This window comes from Ostrea edulis, chromosome 4 (genome assembly GCF_947568905.1).
Source record: "Ostrea edulis chromosome 4, xbOstEdul1.1, whole genome shotgun sequence".
Taxonomy (NCBI): Eukaryota; Metazoa; Mollusca; class Bivalvia; order Ostreida; family Ostreidae; genus Ostrea; species Ostrea edulis.
In genome coordinates this window covers 77,895,941-77,911,230 of record NC_079167.1, presented here as the reverse complement: position 1 = coordinate 77,911,230, position 15,290 = coordinate 77,895,941, and the positions used below count along the sequence as shown (strand labels likewise).

The 15,290-nt window shown below is 34.0% G+C and overlaps 2 protein-coding genes across 2 annotated transcripts in view; both read left to right on the top strand.

Annotated features, from left to right (window-relative positions):
* The first annotated feature begins 213 nt into the window (after nt 1–213).
* The window catches only part of LOC125672579 (receptor-type tyrosine-protein phosphatase alpha-like), a 122,817-nt gene continuing 107,740 nt past the window's right edge, over nt 214–15,290 (top strand). Inside the window, exons 1-6 of the mRNA XM_056161471.1 lie at nt 214–293; nt 753–995; nt 3,269–3,511; nt 3,929–4,066; nt 4,166–4,306; nt 4,522–4,662. Coding sequence (XP_056017446.1) covers nt 239–293; nt 753–995; nt 3,269–3,511; nt 3,929–4,066; nt 4,166–4,306; nt 4,522–4,662 — 961 coding nt within the window. The 5' untranslated portion in view covers nt 214–238. The remainder of the gene's footprint in view (nt 294–752; nt 996–3,268; nt 3,512–3,928; nt 4,067–4,165; nt 4,307–4,521; nt 4,663–15,290) is intronic.
* LOC130054341 (multiple epidermal growth factor-like domains protein 10) overlaps nt 6,617–15,290 on the top strand; it is a 45,484-nt gene continuing 36,810 nt past the window's right edge. Inside the window, exons 1-2 of the mRNA XM_056163879.1 lie at nt 6,617–7,279; nt 7,361–7,492. Of these exons, the coding sequence (XP_056019854.1) occupies nt 7,204–7,279; nt 7,361–7,492 (208 nt within the window). The 5' untranslated portion in view covers nt 6,617–7,203. The remainder of the gene's footprint in view (nt 7,280–7,360; nt 7,493–15,290) is intronic.

Below are 15,290 nucleotides of genomic sequence, written 5' to 3'. Positions count from 1 at the left end.
TATAACTGTATAAAGACAAGTCCGCATCCGTCTTTTAGAAATTTGTACACATCTAAATGTATAAAACTTTCTTTTCCAATTAATTATTTCAATTCTGAAGAGGGAAATATTGGAAAACTTTAAACTTCATCATGGTCATTAAATGTTCTAAACTTTAGAAATATGGCATCTGTTGATCGCCTTATATTTTTCTTTAAATTTATAAACAAAACTTCCTTGTTGTTTTAAAATTTTGAATATGCAGACACTTGTCGTTTTGGTATCAATGATCCTGACTACGTCTTATGGATACCGTAAGTAAACAATACATCGTTTATATCTATTGTACTGTTAACTTTCTAGTGAAGTGTTGTTACTAATATTACTACACCGTACTAGCAATCAAACCGAAACAAGGTAAGGTCCCCATTCTCTACAGTTCAGTGCACCACCTATTCCAAATTAGTTTTCCTCACACAATGTAATGAAACTAAACCAATTTTGACAAGTACATCAAAGTGTAGTTTACATTGTATAAATTTGCAACAAGATAATTATGTTTTACTCGACCTGGAAAGTATAAATGCATTTCACGTCGTTTTCTTACTGCAACACTGGAATGATCCTATAAATTTTACATGTACATTTCAAATTTTTGATTGATTATGACGATGCAGCTACCATTACTTGTTCTGATTAAAATTATGCTTATCAGTGAAAAGGTGATTATTTCCACACTCAGATAGTAATAGAATATGTTTCTTCATTTACAGAAATCGTATCTCAGAATAAGGAGACCGACAAAGCCAAGGAGGTACCCAAATGCCAAGAAACTGGAACATGTCAGCAGTATCAATCCAGTCATGCAGTGGATGGAGACATTAACACGTGTACAAGGACAGCACCTTTTGGAACTACAACTTCAGATAAATGGACATGGTGGTATGTTGACCTTGAGAAAGTACTCAGCATCTACAGCATCAGAATACAGTTCAAGGACAATGGAGAACAATATGGTACGGTTTGTATAGTTTAATTATCTATGTCTTGATACATAAGTGCTGTGATTTTTTTAAATGTCCATTTCGCCATGTTTTCATTTTCCCTTTTTAATTGTTAATAACATTATCTAAATGAGTCCTCTGATGATCAACAATTAGAAATTACTCGAATATTTCTATATTCTTACCGGCTTGCTAATCATACCCATCTAATTGGATTTACTTTTATTTAAAATGTAGATGTTACGCCAGTTTTTCATGCTGGCTAGTTTCAGTAACTACTCTACATGTAGGTAATTCGAAATCATATTGCTGTAAAATTACACAAATAAAGGTTTCATTCTCTTCTACAAATTAATCATGTCAAACAAATTTCTTGGATGTGTATTTTGGAGATTAATACAGTGAATAGCGTTGATTAAAGATAATATTTCATATTTATTTTGTTAGTTCCATTTAGAATGTAAACGATGATAATTAAAACTTTAAGAAATTCTACATCAATTAAATGGAAGTAAAAGATATTTGAATATCTGGTATGTATTATATAATGAAATGATAATGTTTGCAAATCAGATGTTTTTGTATGAAATATATCGTGAGAATGAAAAATGAAGATGACGAACAGTGATCAATCTCATAACTTCTATAATCAATACAAAGTAGATAGTTGGGCAAAGACGGACCCCTGGACACACCAGAGGAGGGATTACGTGCCTAGGAGGAGTAAGCATCCCCTGTATCATACTGCATTTCTGTCCATAAAATAAATTAACATATGCTGCATCACAAAGTCTCACACAAAATACATCATATCAATTGATACAATTCTTGTAATATACTCAATCTGATTGGTCGAGAAGCATTTGAAAAAAAACATTCTAAACATTTCCCTCAGAGAATAATAAGCACGCGCCCCAGGGTGATAGTATCTACCAACGGATAACATTATTTGAAAACGGGTGATATAAAAATTATCACATGTGTCAACTTTATGCAAGTACGGTTCGCCGTAGATTGTTAGACGACGTCGTTTCAGCGTTTGTAATATTCGTGAAAACCCAAATTAATATACAAAGCATCACATGGTATTGATTGGTCAAATGTCAACAGACTCCATTTACCTATCAAGATATACATGTAGGGTTCACGGTGGGTATGACCGATCGACAGGGGATACTTACTCCTAGGCAACTGATCCCACCTCTGGTATATCCAGGAGTCCGTCCTAGCCGTACAATCAGGTGAAAATTTTCAATGTTACCCTCATCTACACGCAATATCTAAATATTATTATCCTTCAGAATAATACAATCAATCTTATTGGTCGAGGGCTGGTCACGAATTGTCTACCTCACGTGCGGTAACTACTCTATAAATTTTAATGGCGTGAGCGAGACAACTCTGATAAAAGTAAATTAAAAATTTGCGGGATCGTTAATTGATAAATTCTAAAAATGACGTTGGTGTCAACATTAACGGTCACAGATAACAATAGATATTCCCAATGTATCGCAATTTTACATTTTGCTTGATGGTTGTTGTTTTTTTAAATACATTACGAAAATTTACGCTGGACGTATTGTTTTCTGTGATTCTATTGAAATGTCAAAATGGAATCTGTTCGTTATGCTGATGCTGGTTTAACTGTTGTATATAGTTAAACTTATAAACATCGAATAAATGTATTACATTGGATATAAAATAAAATAGTGCATGTAATTTTGGATAACATTGATTACACCCCTCGAAAACCATTAAAAATGTATTTAAATCTGCAGGAAAAGTTGTTACGATTTTATTGTCGTTTGAAATTCTAAATATGGCACAAGTCAATAAATATTTGATATATTACTTTAATTCTAGATTCTAATAAATCTATCATGTCCGAAGGTGATATCCCTACTAATACAAGATAATTTGTGCTGTCTCCCTACTAAACAGTCCATAAGTGTATAGTATATTATGCAGTTGTTACACTTTCCTATTTTGGGAATGGTATCAGTACATTATTGTTTAGACCGTTTCACTTGACGCTCACTTTAAAGGTTACCTATCACAGGTGCAATCGTGTTTGTACCGTGCTCTTTTTCTAACATTTTACATATTCCAGTTGTCTTCATCGATTTCAATGTTTTGATCAAAATACATATCATATAGATAAACGAAATGTAGTTTTCTAACAGAAAGTTGATACAAATCATCAAATCTCATCGCTTATATATCGAGGAAAAGTCTTTCTCTTTTTTCCAATTGATAACAGTGTCATCAAAAATTGATAATTTCAGTTATGAGACAAAGAGGACGTTTTGCTGGGTTTTCACTCTATGTGTCAAACACAACTATAAAGGAGGATGGGTATCTGTGTTACAAGAACGGACAGGAGTTACCGACCTTGGATTTCAGTACAGCTTGTGTTAAACATGCACGTTACGTTATATTCTACAATGAAAGACTTGACGGAACAACTTATCCTACCGAATATGAAACAGCTATAGTTTACACTGAATTATGTGAAGTAACCGTAACAGGTAATATTGTGCTACCAATTATACAATTAAAAATCCATTTAGTGTATGATAAATGTAAATTAATGATAAATATAATAATAGTGTGTGTTGTATTGTACTACCTCATTATCCAGTGTGTTAAAAATAAACAAATCCGTTTACAATTTTATGATGAGTGTATTGTTTTGTTTATTTCGAAAAGCTGTACTGCTTATAGGTTGCAAATACACGGAACATACATGTATATTACAGTAATAACGTAAGTGAAAAAGACAGCAATAAGTTATAATAACAATTTTGAAGCACAAAATAGAGCATGTGGCTCAAATATAAAGGACATGCTTATTGATATGTTGAGGATAAACCTCTTTATGTTGCAGCCTATGTTGTGGTGTTTAACATGTATATATCTAATATTGTATCTGTATATATCTAAAGGTTGTAAAGATCCCGGTGTGTATGGATATAACTGTGATCTACCCTGTCCAAACAACTGTCAGGAATTGAGATGTGATATTGTCAACGGAACGTGTTTGGGTTGTACTGCAGGATGGGTGGGAGATTTTTGTAACAAATGTAAGATTACTTTTAATACTTCACTCAAATATGATTTACTCTCTCATGTATAAATGTAATTTAAAATGATATCTTATCAAAAGAGTGTAATTTTCGTAGCATGTCCAGCTGGATATTACGGTCTACAGTGTAGATCTACGTGTAATGGACACTGCAGAGACAACCTGTCCTGTAATCACACCACTGGACAATGTGACTATGGATGTGACAACGGATGGACAGGAATGCATTGCAACACACGTAATTCATTTGTCGTTACCTTAAAGATGTTTGAAACAAATAAAATACATATACTAACTGTAGTGGAATTTTTTAAAGATAACAACGATGAAATATCAATGCATTGTAAATTTACACTTATGAAAAACAACAAAGAAAGTAGCTTCGGATGTAAAATGGAAAAGTATACGCTTTTTCAAAATAATAAATTGTTGGATTAAATGACATTTTACCAGAGTGTCCTGCAGAATCATACGGTCCGGATTGTGTGCATAACTGTAGTGGACAGTGTCTGAGTTACCTCCCCTGTAACAGGGCAACAGGAAGATGTGACAGAGGTTGTAATCCAGGATATACGGGGGAACTCTGTGACAAAGGTTGATGTTGAAAGTGTAGTTTGATGTTTTAAATACGTTATCGATTGTATTACAGAAGTATTTCTTGTTTCTAAGTTGATGAAGTAAGCTCTAAACAGTAATGCACTTTGATATTTTAGTTTGTTATACACCTAAAATATTTTCCCATCTAAAACTTATACGATTTAGAACCAACATTTTAACTGTTAAACCTACTCTCATATTTATTATATGAAACACAGAGCAGAAACACGAAAAAAGTAATTATTGGGTATCAATTAGGACATTGAGTGTGTTTTCTTTTAAACTACAAATGTAGTGGACACGTTTATAAATGTACGCAATCATCCTGTCTTGTTAAACCTCAACAAACCATGTGCATCTGGTAAAAACTAAACCTAGAAAATGAAGATGTATAACAAATAGTTATAGACTGTGTCCTCGGACAACGGCTATTTTGTTTAATCCTCGAACGGATCTGTGGCCGTCTGGTCAATCAAACAGCACCTGTCAGCGGACCCAGTCAATAACCGTATAATTCAAAACATACATGATATCTCTCGAATATGGTTATCATTAAATGATTTTGACACTTGAATCCAGCCATGATATGCTCAAGAACATTTTGATATGATGAAATTATAAACAATTTTTAATCACATTGGTAGTCTGTTCAGTTGGTCGGTACGGATTGAATTGTTCAGAGAGCTGCAGTTCCCATTGTCGATCTGAAAGTAATCATTGTAACCATAAAGACGGATATTGTGAACAAGGATGTGACGATGGATTCAAAGGAAATAGATGCGAGGAAAGTAAGTATCCAGTTCTTAAATACAACAAATTTACAGTCTGAAATGAATTTGAACTTTTACTCTAAATAGCATACATACATAGCCATATCTGTCTGTCCTTGAAATTCAAAAATTTACTGCATTTATTATTCATTTTTCTTATATTGAAAGCATCAAGGAAGTTAATCAATCAAGAGAATTAGCAAGAGTTTTTATTGTGCAAAAGCATGTCGCGACATGGGATCTCCGTTTTTAAGGTCATATCCGAAAGATTAAGATTCTAACTTCTAAATGCCGAGCGTTTAGTAAAGGAACAGTCGCTACCTACATGTATGGTTACATCGTAGGTTTGAGGCGGCCATGACATGAGAGGAACTCGAGCTCACGACCTCCCGGTTACAAGGCGAATACTCCATCACTGCGCTAGCGCGACCGGGAAGTGATGTGGAAATCATATCTAGAGTCATGTGTGCGGCATCAATGACAAATGACAATGCATCTCTCTATGAATAGACAACTCATTCTTCAGAAATGTTGACAATTCACAAACATATTGCATCTGGCTCACTGACCTTATCCTACTGTCACATATCGAAGAGAATCCAAACAATGAAATTTTTGTGTACTTAAGGTTTATGAAAAGTATCTGCTTCGTGGCAATATGAAATATGACATGCTATGTAACAGTTTATGAACTGTGTTATGAGCTGTGTTATGGAAGCTTATTTTGATTTTATTCAAAGTACGTGTTATTCATCAAGAATTATCAAACAAAAATAGATATTGTATCCTTGGAAATATTTGCCTTGTGTCATTTTTTTCAGGATGGATTGAAAAACAATTTTGCTCCGTTTTTTATTTGCACAATACTGATTATTGGTAGTCTAAAGTAATACGTAGATTCACGTAACATTGGATTGACCCTTATAGGGTATTAGCGAAAACAAATCAGTGGCAAAATATCCCTAGCTACCGTAGTAAATTTTGATATTTTGAGATAATTATCATTGTCCATTTCTCTTCTTTTAGTTTGCATTGATGGCTGGTATGGAGAAAACTGCTCTATACGATGTAACGAGAACTGTGTCAATCAGTCATGTGACCATATCACAGGCAGCTGTTCATACGGATGTAAACCGGGATGGAGGACCCTCAAATGCGAAAAGAGTAATTCTTGATATGACGTTTCTTACTAATATTCTTTGCATCATATAGCTTTTAAATATTTCAGCTTCGGTATTTCAAATGATCAACAAATTAGTACAAAAATGATCAATAAAGTGCATACCCATTTTTCCAAAATACATTTGTATAATACTGTCAATTTTTAGAATATATGTGCGCTTTATCTACATATGACATACATCATCATACACGTATATTGAATGCAGTCTGACGTGTTTCTTACCGACTGTTAGATTGCTCATTTCATGCTAATTTTGACTACGGATTACTCCGTTTTCTTGAATAAGATCTAGGGTCCACGACGGTTGTGATCGGTCAACAGGGTATGCGTACTCCTCCTTGGTATCTGATCTCACCTCTGGTGTTTCCATCGGTCTGTGTTTGCCCTGTACTTAATGTTGTGCTCCTTAGAATTTATGGGATTGATTGCTGTTAGATGTCTGAAATTCACTTTTTCATCTTGCATGAAAAGCTCGAATGATAAATAAATAAACTTATATTGCTTCCATCCAATGTTCTTCTAGAATGCTCAGTAAAAACGTACGGCAAAGGTTGTGCAAATCACTGCAGTAGTCAATGCAGATATATGACATGTAATCCAATCAATGGATCTTGTTTGGAGGGATGTATTCCCGGTTACTTGGGAAGTTTCTGCAACAAAAGTATGTACTTTATAAAGCATAGTAACACTTATTGTTCATTTCTCATTAATTGCGAATATGTTCATTGTGTATGTATTTAAGCATGTGACGAAGGAACATATGGACCCAACTGCACCCAGAATTGTTCTCAGAACTGCCTCGACGTTTGTGATTCTGTTGACGGATCCTGCACGTGTTCCTCTGGGTGGACGGGGTCCCCTAACTGTAGTGAAAGTAAGTATCTAACTTATATTTTGCCAATGAATATTCTATTTTTGAAAATGCTCTATCTCTGAAGAATTATATCTCCACCCATATAGCATATTGTTATATCTCCCCTCTTTCAGTGGGAGACATATTGTTTTCTACTTTTCATCCATCCGTCCGTCTGTCTGTCACAAAATCTTGTGAACGCTTCTCCTCCTATATAGCTTATCTAATAGACTTGAAACTTTGTAGAATGCTTCACTGTCATTTGTAGATGTGCATATTGTCGTGACAGGAGGATCCAATTATTTTTCTAAAAATTATAGTAGATCTAAGAGGGGTAAATAATGTTAAAATAGCTTATGATCACTTCTCCTCCTATATTGCTTATCCAATTAACTTCAAAGTGTGTACAATTATCGGAACAAGGGGATCCATTTGTTATCCTTAAAGTTATGGTGGATATGAGGGGTGGATGGTAAAATAGTTCATCAACACTTTTCCTATGTGGAGCACTTCCAATTTAGGTAGCTGGGGAGACATTTGTTTTTCATAAAAAACATTTTCTAGCTAAATATTACGTTTATAAGTCATGGTCGCAAAGTCAGTGATGAGAGGAACGGCTTCCTTGGTCAAACCTCAAGATCTTTGGAGTTTGTTATCACACGTCCTACACTACATTTCAATTGTTTCCCTCAGGTACTAAGAATCACGATGTGTGTATCCATCGAAGTAGAATAGTTCTATTTACAATCATTTCGTCAAGTTACATGTACCACTTGAATTTGTAGACGTAAGATTTTGTACAATACTTCATGCAATCGGTTTTTACCAAATTATCAAGATTGTATTCTTTAAAGTATATCAAAGTTCCATGAGGTAATTAAACCATTCCAAATGTTGTCAGTCGAATTCAAAATTCTATCCTATAATGTACATTATTGAATAAATATAGTAAATGTTGGCATTAACTTCATGACTGTTACATTTAATTTGTCATTGAAAGTAAACAAAATAAAGGATTCGATATTAGGACATCAGTAGAATTCGTTTTTTGTAGTGTTATAGCTTTAGTGGAACTTGGATTGTAAATCACTATTTATGCTAAATATACCAGGTATACAAAAATGTACGATACTATTCTGTAATTGTTCATATGCAAAAGTTTATAGCTTTCACCGCTGAACGTTCGAAAAGGGGAAGTAACTCCTCTTGGAGTTATCTTAATTGATGTTGAGACCCTTAACTGATGTGCATGGTCAAAATTACCAATCTGCGCGCGCATTCACTTGCGTTTCTGTTTGATTGGATAATACTAAAACATTTGTAAATATCTTATTTAAAAACCAAATGAGTTGATATTTACAGTATTGGTAGATAATATGTGTATCGTTATATATGTGTAATAAACAATGCAAAAGAACACCCACAGGCGTGTACATTGTTTTTCAAATGTATATTTTTCAAAGGAGGATACCTTTTTTGTTTTTCCTCAAATTATTTTGATGTTAATGTTATAGATGTGTCTTGGTACTCCTTACAAATTGCTGTGGTTAAAAATTACTGCTCAGCACGTGCATGAACGTATGCTGAATTCTGATTGGACGATTTTAAAATCACTATGATTTCCTTATGTTTGATGCAAAATCATACTGTGGGTATATGATACAAATGCCTTTTGAATGATATCAACAAAAGTACGGAATCATACACGCGTGCCCGTGTATGCACGTGCATTACTTTCTTTCGTTTCTTTGAACGTACCACATGTAATTAAGGGCTAAAATAAACTGATTATTGCTATAGGTTTACAATGACATCACTTTTTAATTGGGGAGGTTTGAGGAATATATGTAACGGTCCCCGTTACAATTAGAACTAGTTTATTTTGTTATAAACCTAAATATTTTTCCATTTAAAAATTATACCATTTAGAACCAACATTTAACTGTTAAACCAATTCTCATTTCTATTAGATGAAACACAGAGCAGAAATACGAAAAATATAATTATTGATTATTAATTAGGACATTGGATGTGTTTTCTTTTAAACTACAAATGTAATAGATACATTGATAAGTGTACGCAATCAAACTGTCTTGTTTGAAGTCAACAATACATGCATGTGCATCTGGTAAAAACTATACCTAGAAAATGAAAGTGTATAACAAGACATTTATAGACTGTGTCCTCAGACAACGGCTATGTTGTTTAACCCTCGAACGATCTGTGGCCGTCTGTTTAGGGCTTCGGCCAACAGATCTGTTCTCTGGTTAATCAAACAGCAGTTGTCATCGGACCCAGACAATAGCTGTATAATGTATAACATAACAGGATTGGGCAGGAGACATAGTCTATATCAGCCTTCTCCTGAGGTACAGAGTCACTACATGACATACATGTACTTATCATAAATGCAAACTTTGTAGCAATAATCAAATTAAATAAGGAAATACGAAACTAAGGAAGTATGTATACATATTATAACATGTCAGTAATAAGTGACATAATTATCTTTGTTATGACAAAAAGATTAGCTATACATGTAGTACCTGTACTTTGTTTCTCCACTGGACTGTTTCCTGCTATCCCATTATTTTTAAACATGTGAGAAGTACCCACTGTTATTCGCGAGATTATTAGTACAGATACATTATTGAATGTTATAGCATTTGGTTTCATATTTGTGCTGTTTGATCTAACATCATGTCTGTGTGTGTTTGGGTTCTTTTCCTACTACTCTTATAATTTTACAATCTTTCTTTGGCTTCCAGCACGTTCATCTGAAGAACTATGCATACATGATAGATATCTAATATGGTTATCATGAAATGATTTTAAATTTGGCACTTGAATCTGGCTATGTTTTGCTCAAGAACATTTTGGTATGATGAAATTATTAACAATTATTATTACATTGACAGTCTGTTCAGTTGGCCGGTACGGATTGAATTGTTCAGAGAACTGCAGTCCCCATTGCCGACCTGAAAGTAATCATTGTAACCATATAGACGGACATTGTGAACATGGATGTGACGATGGATTCCAAGGAAGTAAATGTGAAGAAAGTAGGTATCCATTTTGTATGAACAATGTAATATAATAGTCTAACGAACTTAGAATGGTACTTTTTGTTACCCAAAATAGCATACATACACATCTACACCTGCCTGTCCTTTATCTTTAGACGTTTATTACCTTTATTATTCATTAAGGAAGTTAATCAGTAAAAATAATACCTCACATGGTCTACGTACATTACATGGTGTGAGACAATAGATAGTATGAACATACCAGTATGTTGGAGTATTACATGTATTTTGATCTTTCGTTGTGGATAGTGGAGTACTGTAGTGTTCTTACTTCGTTTGATCTTTTTGTATGACGTCAATTACATCTACATATAATGTTTGACATTTTTCGAACGCCACCTTTCGCGCTGATAGTCGTGTGTTTCTTGAGTCAATGGTTTTTTCCCTGATCTCGGAGTAAAATAGTAACCAGGTTTTTAGTAACATTTGATGTATTTTCTTGCATACTCTTCCTCATATTGTCTACTATTTCGCATGTGTTGATATACACTTTTTGATAAACAAATTTTGTTCAAATTGTGTTTTGTCACAACTAAGTCATAGCGAAAAACGAAATTCGGAGACAAATGGGAATTATGTGGTTGATTGGTAGGTTATTTTAAGTCTCGTGGAGAATTTTTCACTCACGTCACCAGCTGTAAATGAAGCATTGCAAACTTAAATCTATACTTAGAACGCAGGACCGTATCAAGAAGCGGCTGAGTTAAGGCTTTTCTCATAAATCCATTGGTGTACATAAATGTACTTTACCGCACTGGTACATTACATGACGTCACAATGAAAAATATGTCATGACGAAGGTCATGCCGTACATATCTACAGTCTTGTTGCGGTTAGAAATATCAAACTATTTTTTCGTAAAATAGTAGCCAGGTTTTTAGTAACATTTGATATAGTTTCTTGCATACTCTTGTTCATATTGTCTACTATCTCGCATATGTTGATAAACGCTTTTCGATAAACAGATTTTGTTCAAATTGTATTTTGTCACAACTAAGGCCTAGCGGAAATCGAAGTTCGGAGACAAATAGGAGTGGTGTGGTTGATTGGTAAGTTGTTTCGAGTCTCGTCGAGAAGTTTTAACCCACATTGAGACGTCACCAGCTGTAAGTGAAGCACTGCAAATTTAGATCTATACTTATTGTGCAAAAGCCTGTCGCGACATGGGATCTCCGAAAGATTAAGATTCTAACTTCTAAATGTCGAGCGTTTAGTAAAAGAGCAATCACTACCTACATGTATGGTTACATCGTAGGTTTGAGGTGATCATGGCATGAGAGGGAATGGAACTCATGACCTCATGGGTACAAGGCGAATACTCCATCACTGAACTACCGCGACCGGGAAGTAGTGTGGAAGTCATATCTAGAGTCATATGTGCGGCATAAATTACAACAGACAATGCATCTCCCTATGAATAGGCAACTCATTCTTCAGAAATGTTGACGATTCACATACATATTGCATCTGGCTCACTGACCTTATCCTACTGTCACATATCGAAGAGAATCCAAACAATGGAATGTTTGTGTACACTGCGGTATAGTATCGCTATTTGGAGCATACTTGATTGAAAACAAATGTAAACCGGGTGTTTTAATTAATTTCATATTGTTTTACGTTCCATTCGAGAATTTTCCACTCGTATAGAGACGTCACCATTGCCGGTGAAGGGGTGCAAAATATAGGTCTATGCAAAGAGTTTATCTACGGTAGCCGATTAGGTTCATTTTCAAAAAGTGAATACAAAAAATTAGATCGTTATAACGAGTTAGTATATCCTTATAACGAGTTAATCATCTCGTTATAACAAGTTAGTTATCTCGTTATAAGGAGTTAGTATCTTGTTTTAAGGAGTTGGTATCTCGTTACAATGAATTAATTATTTCGCTATAATCAGTTATTATCTCGATATAACGAGTTAGTTATATCATTATAACAAATTCATTATCTCGATTATAACGACTCAGTTATTGTGTTATAATGAATTAGCTATTTCGTTATAACGAGATAATTATCTCCTTATAACGAGAATGCTAAATGGTCAAAATGATAAATGTTACGGAAACGTTGTAAGACCTTCTCTTATTACCGAAATCTAAGATTATTCTTAAAACAAGTCGTAGCAATGAAACAATTACATGTACTTAAAAGAGATTGTAATTGTTTGTAAAAATACATATCTTGTAAAAAACATCATCAAAGTATTTATCAATTTGCAAATGTTTGTAAGTCTCTCTCTCTCTCTCTCTCTCTCTCTCTCTCTCTCTCTCTCTCTCTCTATATATATATATATATATATATATATATATATATATATTAGAAGTTGATTCGGCACAGTTGTAAATAAATATTGAAAATCAGAATGACACATTCCATAAAAAACAATCATTTACTGCTAGCGCTTTCTCCATGTCTGCATGGTTCATCAGGCAGTTCAAATATGTATACAAAAATTGTTTAGTAACGTCTTTGTTATGACGTCAATTAAACGAGTCCTTTATGACGTCATAATAACGTTAACCGGTAACGTTTTGTAATTGTCTATTTTGTAAAAATATTATACTAAATTGTAGTTCAATTATTCAAATAATTATTTTCTATTAAGACTTGGATTGAAAAATTTAATAAAATAGTCCTCTTTGGCTTTGCGAGTTATTTCATTTTCAGTCCACATTTTAAAGAACGGGAACACTTTAAATTTACCACCCCCGCATTCCGCAAAATGTTCACTACATGGGGTGTTCCGCACACTAGGATCTTTTACTTGTTGTTTGTGCACCCTTACTCGCGCATTAAGTTTGTTCGTTTGTCCTATGTAGTTTTCTCCACAAGTTGGGCAAGTGGCACAGTAAATAAGGTTCTCGGATCTACAGTTCATGTTGGCATTGACTTTCAATATTTTCCCGGATTTAAAAGTAATGGAATCACCCTCTTCTATGTATTCGCACGTCCCGTAGCGTGGGTCACCACATTTTTTGACGTATTTGACCTTATTCAGGGAGAAATTGGCTCGAGTTAGTAGTTTTTTTTTTAGGCATGGTGCCTGACGTCGGCTGTTAGTAATTTGAGATGAATTCACCACATTTTTCATATTGTTGGATTGTTCCAAAATTGGAAAAAAACGTTTAGCTGTATTTAAGATATTGTGATTCCTTGGATTGTGTGTGACGACGAAAGGTACATTGTTGTTCTGTTTGGTATCTTTTTGGCAGGTTTTCCGAAGTTCTGAAATAGGTATTTTTTCTGCTTGTTGGATTCCAGTATCAATAAGGTTTTCTGGGTAATGCTGTCGTATCAAATGTATCTTTAATTCTTCTAAGCGTTTTTTACGTAATGTTGAATTTGGAATTATGGTGCATATACGTCTGGCCATATTGTATGGGATATTACGTTTAGTGTGTGACGGGTGACACGATCTAAAATCTAGATATTGATGAGTATCCATTTATTTGCTGTATAAATCAGTGGTAATGTGATTGTCCTCTTTTATGATAAATAAATCCAGAAATGGTAGATTTTTAGTGCTCGCTTCCATTGTAAATTGGATTGATTCATGTAAATTATTTAAAATTGAATGAAATCTTTGTAAATCCTCATTGCTTCTCGTCCAGAAAATGAAGCAGTCGTCTAAGTAACGTTTCCAGTTTTCATGTATGTACTTTCCAAATTCTGCATCAAATATTTCCGGTAGTGTATAATAAATCCTTTCCTCTAAATATCCCATAAAGAGAGTAGCATTAGTAAGAGCTACTTTGGTACCCATTGCAGTTCCCTTAGTCTGGAGGTAAAATTGGTCGTCAAATTGGAAATGGTTATTTTCTAGTATAATTTTTAGACCTTTAATGATACAGTCCTTTGAGAATCTTTCATTAATTTCTGTAGGGTATTTCTCAATCCAGTACTTTACTGCTTCTATGGCTAAATCGTGTGGAATATTTGTGTATAAACTGGAAACATCGAAACTGACAAGAATGGTTTCTGGTTGCACTGTTTTCGGAATGTAGTTCAAGAAATCCATATCATCCCGAACATAGCTCGGCACTTTCTTACATAGAGGTTTTAAAATAATGTCTAGAAGATTGCTCAGTCTATGTGTGCTACAAGAGGGTCCTGCTATTATCGGGCGTAACTTGAGATCAATAGGTCTTGGAATTTTGATATACGTTTTTTTCTTCTTCAGTTTTTGATATTTTCTTGGATTTCTGTGGATTTATGAACTTTTGGTAAACCATAGAAGTTGCTGGTTTTAATTTCAAAATTGGTCAGATAGTCTAATTCATTTTTGGTGAAGTTATCATCGAATTTTTTCGTAAGTTTCTCAGTCTTTGAAATAGTTCGGTGATCTTAATTTTGTTGAAGTTTCTTGTAGAACTGGTCATTTTGGAGCTGATCTAACACCATTTCTTTGTAATGTTCAATGTCCATGATTATGATAGCTCCTCCTTTATCCGCTTCTTTAATAACAATTGATTGATCCCCTCTCAAACTTTGTATTGATTTTTGTTGATTGATAGAAATATTGGATTTCACATTTTTATCAACTACATTAGAATTGGCCGAATTTTGGAGACATGCAACATAATCCTCCAAGTGTTTATCTCGATTTAATGGTGGTTTAAAACCTTTTCTATTTTTCAATAGAGATTCGTCATCATTGGATTCATTTTTGAAAAATTCTCTAAGGCGTAAAAGATCCTAGTGTGCGGAACACCCCATGTAGTGAACATTTT